Source organism: Carcharodon carcharias, chromosome 5 (genome assembly GCF_017639515.1).
Source record: "Carcharodon carcharias isolate sCarCar2 chromosome 5, sCarCar2.pri, whole genome shotgun sequence".
Lineage (NCBI taxonomy): Eukaryota > Metazoa > Chordata > Chondrichthyes > Lamniformes > Lamnidae > Carcharodon > Carcharodon carcharias.
The window spans coordinates 6,448,429-6,469,469 of NC_054471.1; the positions used below are offsets into that span (position 1 = coordinate 6,448,429).

A 21,041-nucleotide genomic window follows, 5' to 3' on the forward strand; every position below is an offset into this window, starting at 1 on the left:
CACAGGAGCAAGGATGTCTTACTGCAGCTGTACAGGGCCTTGGTGAGACCACACCTGGAGTATTGTGTGGAGTTTTGGTCTCCGTACCTCAAAAGGATATACTTGCAGCGAAGGTTCACCAGACTGATTCCTGGGATGGCAGGATTATTGTATGAGGAGAGATTGGGCCGACTATGTCTGTATTCACTGGAGTTTAGAAGAATGAGAGGGGATCTCATTGAAATGTATAAAATTCTGTCAGAGATGGAGAGACTAGATGCAGGGATGATATTTCCTCTGCCTAGGGGGGAAGGGGGGGTGTCTAGAACAAGTGGACAAAGTCTCAGGATACTGAGTAGACCAACTGGGACTGAGATGAGGAGAAACTTCTTCACTCAGAGGCTGGTGAACCTATGGAATGCTCTACCACAGAAGACTGTGGGGGCCAAGTCACTGAATATATTTAAGAAGGAAATAGATTTCTAGCCTCTAAAGGCATCAAGGGGTATGGAGAGAGAGCGGGAGTATAACATTGAGATAGAGGATCAGCCATGATCATATTGAATGGCGGAGTAGGTGGAGGCAGTGGTGTAGTGGTATTGTCGCTGGACTAGTAATCCAGAGACCCAGGGTGGTTCTCTGGGGAACCGGGTTCAAATCCCACCACGCCAGATGATGAAATTTTGAATTCAAGAAATAAATCTGGAACTAAAAGCTGACCACGAAATCATTGTCGATTGTTGTATGAACTCATCTCGTTCACTAATGTCTTTCAGGGAAGGAAATCTGCCATTCTTACCTGGTCAGGCCTACATGTGTCTCCAAACCTACAGCAATGTGGTTGACTCTTTTAAAAAAAAAAAAATGCCTTTTCAAGGGCAATTAGGGATGGGCAATAAATGCTGGCCTCGCCAGTGATGCCCGCATCCCATCGATGAATTAAAAAAGGCTGGAAGGGTTGAATAAGCTACTCCTGCTCCTATGTTTCTATAAATCCATGTTGACTGTGCCCTATCAGATCATTATTATGCAGGTAGCCATTTATCACATCCTTTACTACAGATTCTAGCATTTTCCTGACGTGAGGCTAACAGGTTTGTAATTTCCTGTTTCTCTCGCCTTCCTTTTTTAAACAGTGGGGATATATTGCAGAAAAAGACTATTTGACCCATCATGTCTGTACTGGCTCTTTGAATGAGTATTAAAAAAAGCAGAGTATTACTTAAGTGGAGTACGGCTGCATAATTCTGAGGCGCAGAGGGATCTAGGTGTTCCAGTATGAGTCACAAAAAGGTGGCTGGGTGTGTTCAGAAGAAGGGAGAAGCAGCTCCAGGCAGCAGAGGTGTTGTGGTGAGCAGTTGCCAGGCTGTCAGGGCTCGGGAGAAGTCCTGAGGAGCAAAGGCTGAAGGGAGCAGCCATTGAGGCAGTCTGAGTCGGAGAGGGTTTGAGGGAGTTCCGAGACCAGATCGGCAAGTACAGAATTGGAATCCCTTGTGAAGAAGACAGAGCTTCAAGAGATTGTGTAACTCACTACTTCTCTTTCTTTCAAGCCCTGTGAATTTCTTCTTTTCAACTATTTATTGGATTCCTTTTTGATTTTACAATTGAATCTGCTCCACCACCTCATCACATTGTAACGCCCCACTGCCTCAAAATTCACATTCTCATTTCCCCTGTTGCCAACCTTGGCCAGACCCCAGGATGTGGGGGGAGGTCCCCATAGTAACATTTTGTTTAAAGTTAATCAAGCTTGAGATTAAAGACACGTGTTTTTGAAAAAAAGCCACAAGATTCACACGGGTTTTGAACAAACATAGTTTGAACAAACTTGCTTTTTCTTTTGTAAGTTTTTAGAAATAAAAAAACAATTACAAGGTCTACCTGATACTCTAACATTCAGGGTTAGTGTGAGGTACGTGTGAATTTACAGATCAACTGTGGTCGAACACCCCACACGACACAGTAAATGACAGATTGAAACTATGGATTTCTCACCCACCCAGATGTTAGGATTCACTGTGAGTTACAAAATCTCTTGAAACTCTGTCTTCTGCGCCTCAGAATTATGCAGCCATTCACCATTTAAGTAATACTCTGCTTTTTTTGTTCTTCCTGCCAAAGTGAAAATGCTCACATTTTCCCACATTAAACTCGATTTGCCAGATCTTTGCCTCCTCACTCACTCAACCTATTTATATTCATCTGCAACCTCCTCATGCCCTCTTCATAACTTTCCCAGTCACCCAACTCTTGGCTGCACCGAGCCCCCAGCCCAGCTCCTCACATGGAGCTTCTTCCCTTGCTCCTGACTCTGATTAAAATTGACTGACTCTTGAACTGCTCTGGGTGGCTTTTCAACACACTCCCATAGGGAGTAACCCTTGTTACTTGACAGCAACCACAGCATTGGAACATCCTGTCCCTTTTAGTACAATGTTCATAGACTGCGAACTGAGATAGCCCACACAGACATCATAAATTGAGCTGATAACACTCCTCAAAGTGAAGTGGGCCCTTTGCTATTCTCCCGAGAGGGTACCCGTGTCATTATGGGCTCGTGATTAGAGGGAACAGAGGAAGAAGAGGAGGCCATTCGGCCCCTCAAGTCTGTTTCTCTGTTCAATGAGATCATGGCTGAAGCCTACATCCCATGAAAGAATTAAGAAAAATACAGACACGCAAATCACTGACAACAGCGATGTAGGTTGATGAACGCGATTAAAACAGCAAGTTAAACATTCATTTTTAAAGGGATAGAATTGAAGCCGAGACAATTGATGTTAAACTTGATTAGACCACACTGCTCCATATTCCAAACCTAGGGGCCATAAATATAAAATAGTCACTCATGAATCCAAGTGGGAATTCAGGAGAAGTTTTGTTATGTAGAGAGCGGTGTGAATGTGGAACGCACAGGGAGTGGTGAATAATATCGATTGCTTCAGGGAGATGCCCAAGGGAGTAAAGAATAGAAGGTTATGGTGTGACAGGCACTTGGAAGGACAGGTTGACCCCCCCCACCCCTGCCCCCGACAGGCACTTGGACAGACAGGCTGATTTCCCCCCCCCCCAGACAGGCACTTGGACAGACAAGCTGACTCCGGGACAGGCACTTGGACAGACAGGCTGATCCCCCCCCCAGACAGACACTTGGACAGACAGGCTGATCTCCCCCCCCAGACAGGCACTTGGACAGACAGGCTGATCCCCCCCCCAGACAGGCACTTGGACAGACAGGCTGATCTCCCCCCCCCAGACAGGCACTTGGACAGACAGGCTGATCTCCCCCCCCAGACAGGCACTTGGACAGACAGGCTGACTCCGGGACAGGCACTTGGACAGACAGGCTGATCCCCCCCCCCAGACAGACACTTGGACAGACAGGCTGATCTCCCCCCCCAGACAGACACTTGGACAGATAGGCTGATCTCCCCCCCAGACAGACACTTGGACAGACAGGCTGATCTCCCCCCCAGACAGGCACTTGGACAGACAGGCTGATCTCCCCCCCAGACAGGCACTTGGACAGACAGGCTGATCTCCCCCCCAGACAGACACTTGGACAGACAGGCTGATCTCCCCCCCAGACAGGCACTTGGACAGACAGGCTGATCTCCCCCCCAGACAGGCACTTGGACAGACAGGCTGATCTCCCCCCCCAGACAGGCACTTGGACAGACAAGCTGATCTCACCCCAGACAGGCACTTGGACAGACAGGCTGATCTCCCCCCCAGACAGGCACTTGGACAGACAGGCTGATCTCCCCCCCAGACAGGCACTTGGACAGACAGGCTGATCTCCCCCCCAGACAGGCACTTGGACAGACAGGCTGATCTCCCCCCCAGACAGGCACTTGGACAGACAGGCTGATCTCCCCCCCAGACAGGCACTTGGACAGACAGGCTGACCCCGGGACAGGCACTTGGACAGACAGGCTGATCTCCCCCCCCCAGACAGGCACTTGGACAGACAGGCTGACCCCGGGACAGACACTTGGACAGATAGGCTGATCTCCCTCCCAGACAGACACTTGGACAGACAGGCTGATCTCCCCCCCCAGACAGGCACTTGGACAGACAGGCTGACCCTGGGACAGACACTTGGACAGATAGGCTGATCTCCCCCCCAGACAGACACTTGGACAGACAGACTGATCTCCCCCCCAGACAGGCACTTGGACAGACAGGCTGATCTCCCCCCCAGACAGGCACTTGGACAGACAGGCTGACCCCGGGACAGACACTTGGACAGATAGGCTGATCTCCCCCCCAGGCAGACACTTGGACAGACAGGCTGATCTCCCCCCCCAAACAGGCACTTGGACAGACAGGCTGATCTCCCCCCCCAGACAGGCACTTGGACAGACAGGCTGATCTCCCCCCGCAGACAGGCACTTGGACAGACAGGCTGATCTCCCCCCCAGACAGGCACTTGGACAGACAGGCTGATCTCCCCCCCAGACAGGCACTTGGACAGACAGGCTGACCCCGGGACAGACACTTGGACAGATAGGCTGATCTCCCCCCCAGACAGACACTTGGACAGACAGGCTGATCTCCCCCCCCAGACAGGCACTTGGACAGACAGGCTGACCCCGGGACAGACACTTGGACAGATAGGCTGATCTCCCCCCCAGACAGACACTTGGACAGATAGGCTGATCTCCCCCCCAGACAGACACTTGGACAGACAGGCTGATCTCCCCCCCAGACAGACACTTGGACAGACAGGCTGATCTCCCCCCCAGACAGACACTTGGACAGACAGACTGATCTCCCCCCCAGACAGGCACTTGGACAGACAGGCTGACCCCGGGACAGGCACTTGGACAGACAGGCTGACCCCGGGACAGACACTTGGACAGACAGGCTGACCCCGGGACAGACACTTGGACAGACAGGCTGATCTCCCCCCCCAGACAGGCACTTGGACAGACAGGCTGACCCCGGGACAGACACTTGGACAGATAGGCTGATCTCCCCCCCAGACAGGCACTTGGACAGACAGGCTGATCTCCCCCCCAGACAGGCACTTGGACAGACAGGCTGATCTCCCCCCCAGACAGGCACTTGGACAGACAGGCTGATCTCCCCCCCAGACAGGCACTTGGACAGACAGGCTGACCTCGGGACAGACACTTGGACAGATAGGCTGATCTCCCCCCCAGACAGACACTTGGACAGACAGGCTGATCTCCCCCCCCAGACAGGCACTTGGACAGACAGGCTGATCTCCCCCCCCAGACAGGCACTTGGACAGACAGGCTGACCCCGGGACAGACACTTGGACAGACAGGCTGACCCCGGGACAGGCACTTGGACAGACAGGCTGATCTCCCCCCCCAGACAGGCACTTGGACAGACAGGCTGACCCCGGGACAGGCACTTGGACAGACAGGCTGACCCCTGGACAGGTGGGAAGACACAGACAGCTCTAGGACGGCCATGGGTTTCGGTTTACACAGGATCTGAAGTGTTAAACCCTACTCCACCCTCCTCAGCTTTTGGTGAAGGTTTTAGATCTGGCTCCGAGCACATGAGAAAGCTCAGTAGCTGACAGTGCAGTGAGCTGCAGCTGTCCATTCCATGCAGCTAGATATGTCAAGTTTACTCTGTGAGAAACACGCTCACCTCTGAGCCAGAAAACCATAGCTTCCAGCCTTACTCCAGATACTTCAACCCATTATACCGGGCATCAATCCCCAGTGCAGTACTGAGGGAGTGCTGCACTGTCAGAGGGTCAGTACTGAGGGAGTGCTGCACTGTCAGAGGGTCAGTACTGAGGGAGTGCTGCACTGTCAGAGGGTCAGTACTGAGGGAGTGCTGCACTGTCAGAGGGTCAGTACTGAGGGAGTGCCGCACTGTCAGAGGGTCAGTACTGAGGGAGTGCTGCACTGTCAGGGGGTCAGTACTGAGGGAGCGCTGCACTGTCAGAGGGTCAGTACTGAGGGAGCGCTGCACTGTCAGAGGTTCAGTACTGAGGGAGTGCTGCACTGTCAGAGGGTCAGTACTGAGGGAGTGCTGCGTGGTCAGAGGGTCAGTTCTGAGGGAGGGCTACAGTGTTGGGGGGTCACTACTGAGGAAGTGCTGCACTGTCAGAGGGTCAGTACTGAGGAAGTGCTGCACTGTCAGAGGGTCAGTATTGAGGAAGTGCTGCACTGTCAGAGGGTCAGTACTGAGGAAGTGCTGCTCTGTCAGAGGGTCAGTACTGAGGAAGTGCTGCACTGTCAGAGGGTCAGTACTGAGGAAGTGCTGCTCTGTCAGAGGGTCAGTACTGAGGAAGTGCTGCTCTGTCAGAGGGTCAGTACTGAGGAAGTGCTGCACTGTCAGGGTCAGTACTGAGGGAGTGCTGCACTGTCAGAGGGTCAGTACTGAGGGAGTGCTGCAATGTTGGTCAGTACTGAGGGAGCGCTGCAATGTTGGTCAGTACTGAGGGAGCGCTGCACTGTCAAAGGGTCAGTACTGAGGGAGTACTGCACTGTCGCAGGGATAGACTGGTTGAAGTCATACCTAGCACAAAGTAAGATGGTTGTGGTGGTTGGAGGCCAATCATCTCAGCTCCAGGAGATCACTGCAGGAGTTCATCAGGTTAGTGTCCTCGGCCCAAACATCTTCAGCCACTTCATCAATGACCTTCCTTCCTGTGTAAGGTCAGAAGCAGGGATGTTCGCTAATGATTGCACAATGTTAAGCATCATTCGTGACTCCTCAGACACTAAAGCAGTTTATGTCCAAATGCAGCAAGACCTGGACAATATCCAGGCTTGGGCTGGCAAGTGACAAGTAACATTCACACCACACAAGTGTCAGGCAGTGACCATCTCCAACAAGAGAGAATCTAACCATCACCCCTTGATGTTCAATTGCATTACCATCACTGAATCCCCCACTATCAACATCCTGGGGGTTACCATTGACCAGAAACTGAAATGAGCTAGCCATATAAATAGTGTGTCTAGAAGAGCAGGTCAGAGGCTCAGAATCGTGCGACAAGTAACTCACCTCCTGGCTCCCTAAAGCCTGTCCACCATCTATAAGGCACAAGTCAGGAGTGTGATGGAATACTCCCCACTTACCTGGATGAGTACAGCACCCACAACACTCAAGAAGCTCGACACCATCCAGGACAAAGCAGCCCACTTGATTGGCACCACATCCACAAACATTCACTCCCTCCACCACCAACGCACAGTAGCAGCTGTGTGTGTACCATCTATATGATGCACTGCAGGAACTCACCAAGCCTCCTTCGACAGCACCTTCCAGACCCACGACCACTACCATCTAGAGGGACAAAGGCAGCAGATAGATGGGAACACCACCACCTGGAGGTTCCCCTCCAAGTCACTCACCATCCTGACTTGGAAATATATCACCGTTTCTTCACTGCCGCTGGGTCACAATCTTGGAACTCCCTCTCTAACAGCCCAGCCAGCAAAGCCCAAATCCCATAAATGAATTTTCAAAATATAAATACAAAAATAATAAAATCCCATTTTGGCTCTGGCAGGAAACAAAGGGTAATAGTTGAGGGGTGTTTTTGTGACTGGAAGGCTGTTTCCAGTAGGATTCCACAGGGCTCAGTACTAGATCCTCTGCTTTTTGTAGTATATATTAATGACTTGGACATAAATTCTGAGGACATGGTGAAGAAATTTGCAGACGACACACAAATTGGCTGTGTGGTAGCTTGCAGGGTGGGCAGAAAAGTGACACATGAATTCAGCCCTGAGGTTGTGCATTTGGGGATGTCAAACGAGGCAAAGGATTACACAATTAATGGGAGGATACTGAAGAGTGTAGAGGAAGTGAGGGGTCTTGGCGGGAATGTCCACAGACGCCTGAAGGTAGCAGTACAGGTGACATGGTGGTGAAGAAGGCACATGGAATCCTTTCCTTTAGCCGAGCTTTAGAATATAAGAGCAGGGAGGTTATGTTGGAACTGTGTAAAACATTAGTTAGACCACAGCTTGAGTGCTGTGTGCAGTTCTGGTCACCTCATTATAGAAGGGATGTCATTGCGTGTGAGAGGGTACAGAGGAGATTTACCAGGATGTTGCCAGGACTATTGCAGCTAGGAGGGAAGATTGGAGAGGCTGGGGTTGTTCCCCTTGGAACTGGGGTCGCTGAGGGTAATTTGATTGAGATATACAAAATTGTGAGGGGCCTGGATAGTGAATGGGAAGGGTCTGTTTACCTTAGCAGAGAGGTCAGTGACTAGGGGGCATAGATTTAAAGTGATTGGTAGAAAGATTTAGAGGGTAGATGAGGAACAGCTTTTTCACCCAGGGTTGTGAGGGTCTGGAACTCACTGCCTGTGAGGGTACTAGAGGCAGAAACCCTCAACATTTAATAGGTATTTGGTTATACACCTGCAGGGCTATGGACCAAATACTGGAAAGCGGGATTAGGCTGAGTGGCTCATTTTTCAGCCGGCGCAGACATGATGGGCCTAGTGGCCTCTTTCTGTGCCATAAACTTTGTATGATTATTATGTGAAGGGCAGACCTCGCCCATCTGCTGAGCTTCAGCAGGCCTGGGCCCTGGGCCCTGGGCCCTGGGCCCTGGGCCCTGGGGCCTGGGGCCTGGGGCCTGGGGCCTGGCTTGGGTTTGGGCCTGGGAGCTGCTGGTTTCTTTCCCCTGCTCCTTTGAACACATGCCCTTGAATTCTGTAAATATCTGAGTAACACATGTCCCCGCAGCTTCAGGGTAATATCTGGCTCTGTGATCTCACTAACCACATGTTCCCCCCCCCACTCTCCCCCTCTCCCGCTGACTGCTTATCCTCTCTGTCCCGCTCCCCACCTCACACTTTCTTTCTGTCACCCTCGATCTCTCCACCTCACTCTCTCTTTCTCTTTCAGGATCGTACACCTTGCAATAATCCACAAAGCTGAAGAGTGCGCCCTCCATTTCATTTCTTACTTCACAGTGGAAGTGTTGAACATGCAGAACGATCTGTTCCAGGTGACGACTGTTGTGTTAAGCGGGCTGTGGGAGGGGCTTCCCACAGTGAGTGGGAGTTTGTCTTGGGGGCTGTGTGTGCATGCACGTGTTTTATTACCACCGGGATGGGAGGAGTGCACTGTGTCTCTAGTCCCACTACTCCACAGGTCACAGCATGTACGGAAATCATGTTCCCAGCTAGTTATGTCACCAAATATGTGCTTTATCTATTAATCTCACAGTGACCACTCAATGCCCAGCTTCCTTCACAAAACAACCAAATTATTAGCTTATTATCAAACCAGACTTGTCCAATAGAAAGGCAAAGCTTATTAACGTAAAGTATGAAAAATGAAAGTATACCCTTTTGAAATGCCCTAAGTTTCTTATGCGCGCACACATACACGAGCACGCACAGATACATGAGCACGCACAGATACATGAGCACGCACAGATACACGAGCATGCACACATACACGAGCACGCACACATACACGAGCACGCACACATACACGAGCACGCACACATACACGAGCACGCACACACACATCCCCATGCGTGCACACCCGCATGAGCACACCCCCCCGCATGAGCGCACACACCCGCATGAGCGCACACACCCGCATGAGCGCACACACCCGCATGAGCACACACCCCCACATGAGCACACACCCCGACATGCGAGCACACACCCGCATGAGCACACCCCCCCACATGAGCACACACCCGCATGAGCACACACCCCCACATGAGCACACCCCCACATGTGAGCACACACCCCCACATGAGCGCACACCCGCATGAGCACACCCCCACATGAGCACACCCCCACATGAGCACAAACCCGCATGAGCGCACACCCGCATGAGCGCACACACCCGCATGAGCGCACACCCGCATGAGCGCACACCCGCATGAGCGCACACCCGCATGAGCGCACACCCGCATGAGCGCACACCCGCATGAACGCACACCCGCATGAGCGCACACACCCCCACATGCGAGCACACACCCGCATGAGCACACACCCCCACATGAGCACACCCCCACATCCGCATGAGCACACACCCCCACATGAGCACACCCCCACATGCAAGCACACACCCCCACATGAGCACACACTCGCATGAGCACACACCCCGCATGAGCGCACACCCCCACATGAGCACACCCCCACATGCGAGCACACACCCCCACATGAGCGCACACCCGCATGAGCACACCCCCGCATGAGCACACCCCCACATGAGCACCCCCCCGCATGAGCACACCCCCCCGCATGTGCACACCCCCCCCGCATGAGCACACCCCCCCGCATGAGCGCACACCCCCGCATGAGCGCACACCCGCATGAGCGCACACCCGCATGAGCGCACACCCGCATGAGCGCACACCCGCATGAGCGCACACCCCCACATGCGAGCACACACCCGCATGAGCGCACACCCGCATGAGCACACACCCGCATGAGCACACACCTGCATGAGCACACACCCCCACATGAGCACACCCCCACATGAGCACACACCCGCATGAGCGTACACCCGCATGAGCACACACCCCCACATGAGCACACACCCGCATGAGCACACCCCCGCATGAGCACACACCCCCACATGAGCACACCCCCGCATGAGCACACACCCCCACATGAGCACACACCCGCATGAGCACACACCCGCATGAGCACACACCCGCATGAGCACACACCCCCACATGAGCACACACCCCCACATGAGCACACACCTCCACATTAGCACACACACCCGCATGAGCACACACCCGCATGAGCACACACCCGCATGAGCACACACCCCCACATGAGCACACACCCCCACATGAGCACACCCCCCCACATGCGAGCACACCCCCCCGCATGAGCACACCCCCCCGCATGAGCACACCCCCCCGCATGAGCACACCCCCCCGCATGAGCACACCCCCCCGCATGAGCACACCCCCCCGCATGAGCACACCCCCCCGCATGAGCACACCCCCCCGCATGAGCACACCCCCGCATGAGCACACACCCCCGCATGAGCACACACCCCCGCATGAGCACACCCCCGCATGAGCACACCCCCCCGCATGAGCACACCCCCCCGCATGAGCGCACACCCCCGCATGAGCGCACACCCCCGCATGAGCACACCCCCGCATGAGCACACACCCGCATGAGCACACACCCGCATGAGCACACACCTGCATGAGCACACCCCCCCGCATGAGCACACCCCCCCGCATGAGCACACCCCCCCGCATGAGCACACACCCTCATGAGCACACACCCCCGCATGAGCACACACCCGCATGAGCACACACCCGCATGAGCACACACCCGCATGAGCACACACCCGCATGAGCACACAGCCGCATGAGCACACAGCCGCATGAGCACACACCCCCACATGAGCACACACCCGCATGAGCACACCCCCCCGCATGAGCACCCCCCCGCATGAGCACCCCCCCGCATGAGCACACACACCCGCATGAGCGCACACCCCCACATGAGCACACACCCGCATGAGCACACACCCGCATGAGCACACACCCGCATGAGCACACCCCCGCATGAGCACACCCCCGCATGAGCACACCCCCGCATGAGCACACACCCCCGCATGAGCACACCCCCGCATGAGCACACACCCCCACATGAGCACACACCCCCGCATGAGCACACCCCCCCGCATGAGCACACCCCCCCGCATGAGCACACCCCCCCGCATGAGAGCACACACCCGCATGAGCGCACACACCCACATGAGCACACACCCGCATGAGCACACACCCGCATGAGCACACACCCCCGCATGAGCACACACCCCAACATGCGTGCACACACTCCCACATGCGTGCACACACCCCCGCATGCGTGCACACACCCCCGCATGAGCACACACCCCCACATGAGCACAACCCCCCGCATGAGCACACCCCCCGCGTGAGCGCACACCCCCACATGCGTGCACACACCCCCACATGCGAGCACACACCCCCACATGCGTGCACACACCCCCACATGCGAGCACACACCCCCACATGCGTGCACACACCCCCACATGCGAGCACACACCCCCACATGCGAGCACACACCCCCACATGCGTGCACACACCCCCACATGCGTGCACACACCCCCACATGAGCACACACCCCCCACGCGAGCACACACCCCCCACATGAGCACACACCCCCACATGCGTGCACACACCCCCGCATGCGTGCACACACCCCCGCATGCGTGCACACACCCCCGCATGCGTGCACACACCCCCGCATGCGTGCACACACCCCCGCATGCGTGCACACACCCCCGCATGCGTGCACACACCCCCGCATGCGTGCACACACCCCCACATGCGTGCACACACCCCCACATGCGTGCACACACCCCCACATGCGTGCACACACCCCCACATGCGTGCACACACCCCCACACACACACACACACAAATAAAATGAAAATAGAGGAATTCTGCCAAAGGTTAAAAGTCAATTTTTTTCATTCATTTATGAGACATGGGCGTCACTGGCTCGGTCCGTATTTATTGCCCATCCCTAATTACCCTTGAGGAACTGAGTGGCTCCCTAGGCCATTTAAGAGTCAACCACATGGCTGTGGATCTGGAATCACATGTAGGCCAGACCAGGTAGGGACTGCAGATTTCCTTCCCTCAAGGACATAGTGAATCACACTAGGCCACTGCCTAAAAAAAGAGAAATGATGGTGTCCTTGAAATGGTGTCTGGGTTATATGGTTGGTCTCTCAGCACTGATCTGTGAAACAGTCGATGACTCTTGTACTGATTTCTAGGGGGACTTGAAGAACACTTGCAGGTACTCAATTCCAGCACGTAGAGCAACTTAGGAGCAGCTTATATTCACCTGCGACTAGTTCTGCTGTCTCTTTCTCACAAACAGTTGGTACTTCTTTTTTAAAGCAAACCAAAAACCAACTTTTAAACACAGTTTTCCAGACATAGCTTTGCTTTTGGAGCCATAAACCCCCCTTTGTACACAGTCCACCTGGTTCAAGAGGTTTCCAGCTCCTTTACAACTGCTTCATCACCTTTTCTTGTAAAAGGAACCTTTTTCCAGGAATGGCAGAGTTCCTGCATTAACCCTTGAAGGGACAGTGTCTTTTAAAATACAAATTTTTCCAGAATGTTCTTTCCTTGAAGATGAACCATTTTCTTTGGTTAAAGTGTTCATGACACTTCCCACCTTGGAGAAATGAAAGGCTGTATTTCTATGTGTTTTGTTACAAAGTGTAATACACATCAACAAAAAATACAAAACACACCCACACACTCATTCATTCACTTTTATATAAAGTTACTCTCTGTACCATTTTGGCCTTTAGCAAATTTAAGGCAAGGTTAACTTCCAGACAAAGCATCAACAATGACATTATCGTTCCCCACAATGTGGACAATATCCCTGAATCCATGAACATACACGTCAAAATGTTTAAGAGCCAATAGGAAGCCCAGGGTTTCCTTCTCCATTTTAGAGTATCTTTCCTGGTGTCAATTTCAGATTCAGTTTGAGGGTGAGCAACTTGGGTCTCAAGCCAGTGTCCTCAACTTAAATAAGGGCAATTACATGAAGGTAAAGTTGTCTAAAGTGGCCTTGGAAAATAGACTAAGGGGAAAGTCAGCGGATGAGCAGTGGCAGACGTTTAAGCAGAGATTTCAAAATGTTCAGCAGAAGTTTATCCTGGTCAAAAAGAAGGACTCGATGAGAAGGATAAACCACTCGTGGTCAAGGAGAGTGTCCAATCAAAAACTAAGGTATACAAAGCAGCGAAAGCTAGTGGTAGGCCAGAGGATAGGGAATTTTTTAGGAACCAGCAGCGGATGACTAAAAAGCTAATAAAGAGGGAGAAAATTGATTATGAAAGTAAATGGGCAAGAAATATAAAAATAAACAGTAAAAGCTTCTTGGGGTATATGAATGAGAGTGGCTAAAGTGAGTGTGGGACCCTTGGGGATGTGACTGGAGATTGGTAATGGGGAAATGGCAGATAATTTAAACCAATATTTTGCATCGGTCTTCACGGTGGAGGACACTATAAACATCCCAAAGATATCAGATAAACAAGGAGCTAATGGGAGGAAAGATCTTGTAACAGACTCTATCACGGGCAACAAAGTATTTGGCAAACTAATGGAACTAAAGGCAGACAAGTCACCAGGACCTGGTGGCCTGCATCTGAGGGTTTTAAAGGAAGTGGTTGCAGAGACAATGGAGGCTTTGGTCAAAATATTCCAGAGCTCACTGGATTACCGGAGAGCCCCAGCAAATTGGAAAACCACTAATGTGATGCCCCTGTTCAAAAAGGGAGGGAGACAAAAAGCAGGAAACTATAGGCCAGACAGCCTAACATCTGTCATTGGGAAAATGCTAGAGTCCATTATTAAGGAAGAAATAACAGGACAGTTAGAAAAGATTAACACAATCAAACAGAGTCAACATGGTTTTGTGATAGGGAAGTCATGTTTAACAAATTTGCTAGAGTTCTTTGAGGATATAATTAGCAGAGTTGTCAAAGGGGAAGCAGTAGATGTAGTGTATTTGGATCTCCAGAAGGCATTCAATAATGTGCCACATAAAAGGTTATTGGCCAAGATAGGAGCGCACGGCAATGGGGGTAATGTATTAGCATGGATTGAGGATTGGTTAACACATAGGTGACAGAGAATTGGGATTAATGGGTCTTTTTCAGGTTGGAAAGGCGTAACTAGCGGAGTGCTACAAAGATCAGTCCTATGGCCTCAATTATTTGCAATCTAAATGACTTGGAGGAGGGGGCAGAGTGTAAAGTATCCAAATTTGCTGATGATACAAAATAGGTGGGAGGGTATGTTGTGATGAGGGCATAAGGAATCTGCAAGGGGATATAGACAGGTTGAGTGAGTGGGCGAAAACTTGGCAGATAGAGTTTAATGTAGGAAAGTATGATGTCATGCACTTTGGTAGGAAGAGTCAAAAGGCAGATTATTATTTAAATGGAGAGAGACTCCGAAAAAGTGCAGCACAGAGAGATCTGGGTGTTCTTGTGCATGAAACACAAAAAGTTAGCATGCAGGTACAGCAAGTAATTAAGAAGGCAAATGGAATTTTGGCCTGTATTGCTAAGGGGTTGGAGTTTAAAAATAGGGAAGCCTTGTTACAACTGTACAGGGTATTGGTGAGGCCGCACCCAGAGTACTGTGTACAGTTTTGGTCCCTGTATTTAAGAAAGGATATACTAGCATTGGAGGCAGTTCAAAAGAGATTCACTAGGCTGATTCCTGGCGTGAAGGGGTTGACTTATCAAGAATGGCTAAACAGGTCAGGCCTTTATTCATTAGATTTTAGAAGTCTGAGGGGTGATCTTATTGAAACGTACAAGATTCTGAGGGGGCTTGACAGGGTAGATATTGAGAATATTGTTTCCACTAGTAGGGGAATCTCGAACTAGGGGACATAGTTACAGAATAAGGGGACACTCACTTAAAACTGAGATGCGATGGAATTTCTTCTCTCAGAGGGTAGTGAATGTCTGGAATTGTCTACCTCAAAGAGTTGTAGAGGCTAGATCACTGAAAGTATTTAAAGAGGAGGTAGATAGATTTTTGAAATTTCAGGGAGCTGAGGGCTATGAGGAGCTGGCATGAAAGAGCAGTTGAGGCCTGGGGTAAATCAACCATGATCTTACTGAATGGCAGGGAGGGCTTGAGGGGCCGAATGGCCTATTCCTACTCCTATTTCTTATGTTCTTATGATTCTGCTTTTTGGAAAAGTATCTGACTGGCCTTTCTCTGCCCGATTCATCTCCTTGTAACAGGACTGCTCCTACCCCCAGGTCACTAGCATCAGTTGCTACTTTGCAGGGTTTAGTGAAATTTGGTTCATTAATCAAAATAGCTTTCAGCCTTTCAAAAGATGCTTGGCACTCTCCCATTCACACTACCTTGCCTTTCTTTTGTAGCAAGTCCATCAGTGGACAGTGCTGAAATTTGGTACAAATTTGTGGTAAAACCCCACACACTGAAAAACTTCATGATCTCTCGCTTAGTTTCAGGGGTAGGGAACTCCAATGCGTGTACTTCCACTGTTCTTGGCAACACTTGTCCTTGTCCTATAATATATCCCAGATAAGCTACTCGCGCTTTCGCAAGTTCACTTTTGGCAAGATTTCTTACCAAATCAGCTGATGGTAGTTTTTAAAACAGGGCTTCTAGCTGTTGCAAGTGGTATTTCCAGGTGTCACTATACATCGGTACATCATCAGGATAAACCACACAATCAGGAACATCGGCTACCACTTGGTTCATTAGTCTCTGAAGAGTTGCTGGGGCAATTTTTTTAGCCTTAATGGTATCACTCGGCATTGGAAAAGCCCGTCTGGCATAACAAAGGCTGATATTTCTTTAGGTCAGGGTGTTAAAGGAACCTGCCAATATATCAGATCTATTTTAGTAAGAAACATGGACCTGCCAACTTTTGTTTTATTATCCGTTCATGGGATGTAGACGTCACTGACTAGGTGAGCACTTGTTTCCCTTGTCCAGGGCTTATTTCAGAGTCCAGCACATTGCTGTGGGTCTGGAGTCACATGTAGGCCAGACCAGGTAAGGACAGCAGATTTCCTTCCATTAGTGAATCAGATGGGTTTTTGTGACAATTGGCAGCCACGTTCTTATTGAATTCACATTTCACCATCTGCCATGGTGAGATTTGGACCCAGGTCCCAGCATTACCCTGGGTCTCTGGAATACCAGTCCAGTGACCATACCACTATGCCACCGTCTCTGTCAATACCATCTTCCAAGCAAGAAATTGGGTAGGAATCTGCTTTTGTTACTGCATTGACCTTTCTGTAGTCTATACAGAACTGGTCAACCCATCTGATTTAAGCACTAACACAGCAGGGGATCTCCAGCTGCTTTGGCTGGGTTTAATGAGGTGATTTTCTAACATGTTCTGTTACGACCAGGAAGGGAGGAGTTCGCAAATGATGGAGCCCCAATATTCCGCAGTACCCTTAATTTAAATGTTTCATTTTCTCACAGAAATGGCCAATTGTGTACCTATACCTCTAGTAAGCAGAAGAAAAGAGGCTCTGACCAGACTTCTTTCAAAAATTCAATGATTAATTTATTTTAAATAAAACTTTTTAACAAGTTGCAAGTATTGGTTAATACACAGTTGTAATCGGGAAGTATAACTATCTGTCTCTTCCTAAAGAATTCCCCCAGCACAGACACACACACAGTCTCTCAGCAGAGATGGGCTTTGGAGGATGGGCGTTATAAAATAAAGGATAAAAGTCCACAGGGTCTCGACACCATTGACCTGGAGTTCTTTTGTATGAAGACAATCCACTAGTCCCGGTGTGTGTCTGGACGGTCTCACCAACTGGTCTCAGCTTTACACGCCCAAATGCCGACAGTTTACACTCAGATGAGGGTTCTCTGGCTACAGGTTGATAGCCACACACAATTTTAGGCAAGGTAGAGAGGGAGCCAGTCAAGGTGGCCTTCCTTTCTCAGCTTGTTCTCCAACAAGACTGCCTTCAAAACAAGCAGCTTCACAACTTAAGTTTCTTTTCCTCCCTATTTACCTCCCAGCTTTTCATTAATTAAAGTGTTTTGCAGTTCAACAAACAAACAAACAACTCATTCCTCAAGTACTGTATAGGTCAGGTGATTTCTTGGAAGAGGCCTGCTTGCTCTCAGCTCCAAGGTGAACTTATGACCTTTTGAAAAAATATGGCTGCCAGGTTAGCATCCAGAGGACCAGCCCATGCCAAATCCTTCCATTTCGTAAAATAAAGCTTCAGTCTTGAGGTATTATTCTAACAACTGGATCTGTGCTTTCAGCTGGGCTTATTTCTCTGGCCCGAAGCAGTAAGGATGCTGTTTTATAGGAGGGGTTCTCCTACGTCATGAATGGCTCAGGTTGTACATCCTGGTTTGTCCCTACCAATTCTTTTAAATTCTGTAAGTAACCTCACCAGATCCTCTCTCCGTGCCCTGCCTCCATGTATGAAAATATGCTGTCTGAATATTTAGTGTTCGTTAATTGGATAGTAGGAGGTTCAATTTGTTTTTTGTTTTGTTTGTTTATGGGATGTGGGCTTCGCTGGCTGGGCCAGCATTTATTGCCCATCCCTAATTGCCCCTTGAGAAGGTGGTGGTGAGCTGCCTTCTTGAACCACTGCAGTCCATGTGGTGTAGGTACACCCACCGTGCTGTTAGGGAGGGAGTTCCAGGATTTTGACCCAGCGACAGTGAAGGAACGGCGATATATTTCCAAGTCAGGATGGTGAGTGACTTGGAGGGGAACTTCCAGGTGGTGGTGTTTTCATCTATCTGCTGCCCTTGTCCTTCTAGATGGTAGTGGTCATGGGTTTGGAAGCTGCTGTCCAAGGAAACTTGGCGAGTTTCTGCAGTGCTTCTTGTAGATGGTACACACACTGCTGCTACTGTGTGTCGGTGGTGGGGGGAATGAACGTTTGTGGATGTGGTGCCAATCAAGCAGCTGCTTTGTCCTGGATGGTGTCCAGCTTCTTGAATGTTGTTGGAGATGGACTCATCCAGGCAAGTGGACAGTATTCCATCACACCCCTGACCTGTGCCTTGTAGATGGTGGACAGGCTTTGAGGAGTCAGGAGGTGAGTTACTCACCGCAGAATTCCTAACCTCTGACCTGCTCTTGTAGCCACAGTATTTATATGGCTAGTCCAGTTCAGTTTCTGGTCAATGTTAAGCCCCAGGATGTTGATAGTGGGGGATTCAGTGATGGTAATGCCATTGAAAATCAATGGGTGATGGTTAGATTCTCTCTTGTTGGGAATGGTTAATGCCTGGCACTTGTGAGGTCGAAATGCCTTTGAATACAGGTTGGGGAGGGTGAGGACAGGATCTTAGCCTATGGTGGGTGAGTGGAGATTGGGGAAGTGGTAGAGTCTGCATGATTGGAGGTGGAGGAGGGAGGGGGTAGGTTTGGCCCTGTGGAGTTGTCAGGGAGTTTGAAGAGGGAGTCAAGGGAGTAGAGTATGATGTTTAAGCAAGTCCCCTTTTTGTTTCAGTCAGCCCTGCATTTAGCCGTTTACACTGAGCAGCTGAACGTTATACGTGAGCTCATGCTGAAGGGGGTAAGTCTCGATCAGCAAGACTGGAATGGGAACACTCCGCTCCACCTGGCCTGTCAATACCAGCTACTCGACTGTGTGAGGCTGCTGACAGGGAACAAGACGGGAAAGAAGCTGAACATGGAACTCCAGAACTGGCAAGGTAAGGGAGGGGCCAGCAAGTACACATCTATCCCAGGCGTGTGTGCACTTACAGCCATTAACAGCTCCAGGCAGCAGGCGATCGAGGAGCTTGTTCAGCTCCTCTTCCGCAGCTATGTGTGTGGCTGGAGGGGGAGCACGCAGTGTCCACTGGCACTGTCGAGGCCTTCCATGCTCAGTGGGCACCGTGGGGACTGGGGTGTTTTACTGACCCCTTTGATCACATTTTGGTTTCGTGTTTGTAAGTTTCCTTTAAATTTTGTCTTTTGTTTTTGCAGTTTCCCTTTAAGGGGCTGCCTTTTAATTTGTCCCCTGATTTGTTAAGTTTATTTGGTTTGACTCCAAAGACTTACAGCCCCGGCGGCAGCCGAACAGCCCGTTTGTCCGGGCCCCGGCGTGGGCCCGTTTGTCCGGGCCCCGGCGGCAGCCGAACAGCCCGTTTGTCCGGGCCCCGGCGGCAGCCGAACAGCCCGTTTGTCCGGGCCCCGGCGTGGGCCCGTTTGTCCGTGCCCCGGCGGCAGCCGAGCAGCCCGTTTGTCCGGGCCCCGGCGGCAGCCGAGCAGCCCGTTTGTCCGGGCCCCGGCGTGGGCCCGTTTGTCCGTGCCCCGGTGGCAGCCGAGCAGCCCGTTTGTCCGGGCCCCGGCGGCAGCCGAGCAGCCCGTTTGTCCGGGCCCCGGCGTGGGCCCGTTTGTCCGGGCCCCGGCGTGGGCCCGTTTGTCCGTGCCCCGGCAGCAGCCGAGCAGCCCGTTTGTCCGGGCCCCGGCGGCAGCCGAGCAGCCCGTTTGTCCGGGCCCCGGCGGCAGCCGAGCAGCCCGTTTGTCCGGGCCCCGGCGGCAGCCGAGCAGCCTGTTTGTCCGGGCCCCAGCGTGGGCCCGTTTGTCCGTGCCCCGGCGGCAGCCGAGCAGCCCGTTTGTCCGGGCCCCGGCGGCAGCCGAGCAGCCCGTTTGTCCGGGCCCCGGCGTGGGCCCGTTTGTCCGGGCCCCGGCGTGGGCCCGTTTGTCCGGGCCCCGGCGTGGGCCCGTTTGTCCGGGCCCCGGCAGCAGCGGCAGCCGTTTGTCCGGGCCCCGGCGGCAGCCGAACAGCCCGTTTGTCCGGGCCCCGGCGGCAGCCGAACAGCCCGTTTGTCCGGGCCCCGGCGTGGGCCCGTTTGTCCGGGCCCCGGCGTGGGCCCGTTTGTCCGGGCCCCGGCGTGGGCCCGTTTGTCCGGGCCCCGGCGTGGGCCCGTTTGTCCGGGCCCCGGCGATCATGGATTGATCTCTGTATTTTTTGCCCTCTGTATTGCTTGTAGGTAGGACATGCCTCCATGTAGCAACTCTCACAAAGAACCAGGAGATCATAGCCGTGCTGCTACAAAAGGGAAGCAACATTAACACCCAGGTGAGGCTGCAACCAATGGGATTTCTCTCCTGGCCTTGCAACCCTTTCAGTTTATCTCTTCTCGGTTAAAGCACATCTCAACTTCTGTCTCCCTCTCTCTCCCTCCCTCCCCGCCCCCTATCTCTCCCCCCTCTCTCTCTCTCCCTCCCTCCCTCTCTCTCTCCTCCCCCCCTCTCACCCTCCGTCCCCCCCTCTCACCCTCCCTCCCCCTCTCCCTATCTCTCCCTCCCCCTCTCTCTCTCTCTCCCTCCCCCCCTCTCTCCTCCCTCCCCCCCTCTCTCCCCCCCTCCCCCCCTCTCTCCCCCCCTCCCCCCCTCTCTCTCCCCCTCCCCCCCTCTCTCTCTCCCTCCCCCCCTCTCACCCTCCGTCCCCCCCTCTCTATCTCCCTCCCCCTCTCTCTCTCTGTCTCTCTCCCTCTCTCTCCCTCCCCCCCTCTCACCCTCCGTCCCC

General features: G+C 52.1%; 1 protein-coding gene across 1 annotated transcript in view; it reads left to right on the plus strand.

Moving 5' to 3' along the window:
• Positions 1-21,041, plus strand: part of nfkbie (nuclear factor of kappa light polypeptide gene enhancer in B-cells inhibitor, epsilon) — a 34,784-nt gene that overhangs the window by 3,904 nt on the left and 9,839 nt on the right. Inside the window, exons 2-4 of the mRNA XM_041187199.1 lie at positions 8,844-8,946; positions 19,011-19,215; positions 20,503-20,591. Of these exons, the coding sequence (XP_041043133.1) occupies positions 8,844-8,946; positions 19,011-19,215; positions 20,503-20,591 (397 nt within the window). The remainder of the gene's footprint in view (positions 1-8,843; positions 8,947-19,010; positions 19,216-20,502; positions 20,592-21,041) is intronic.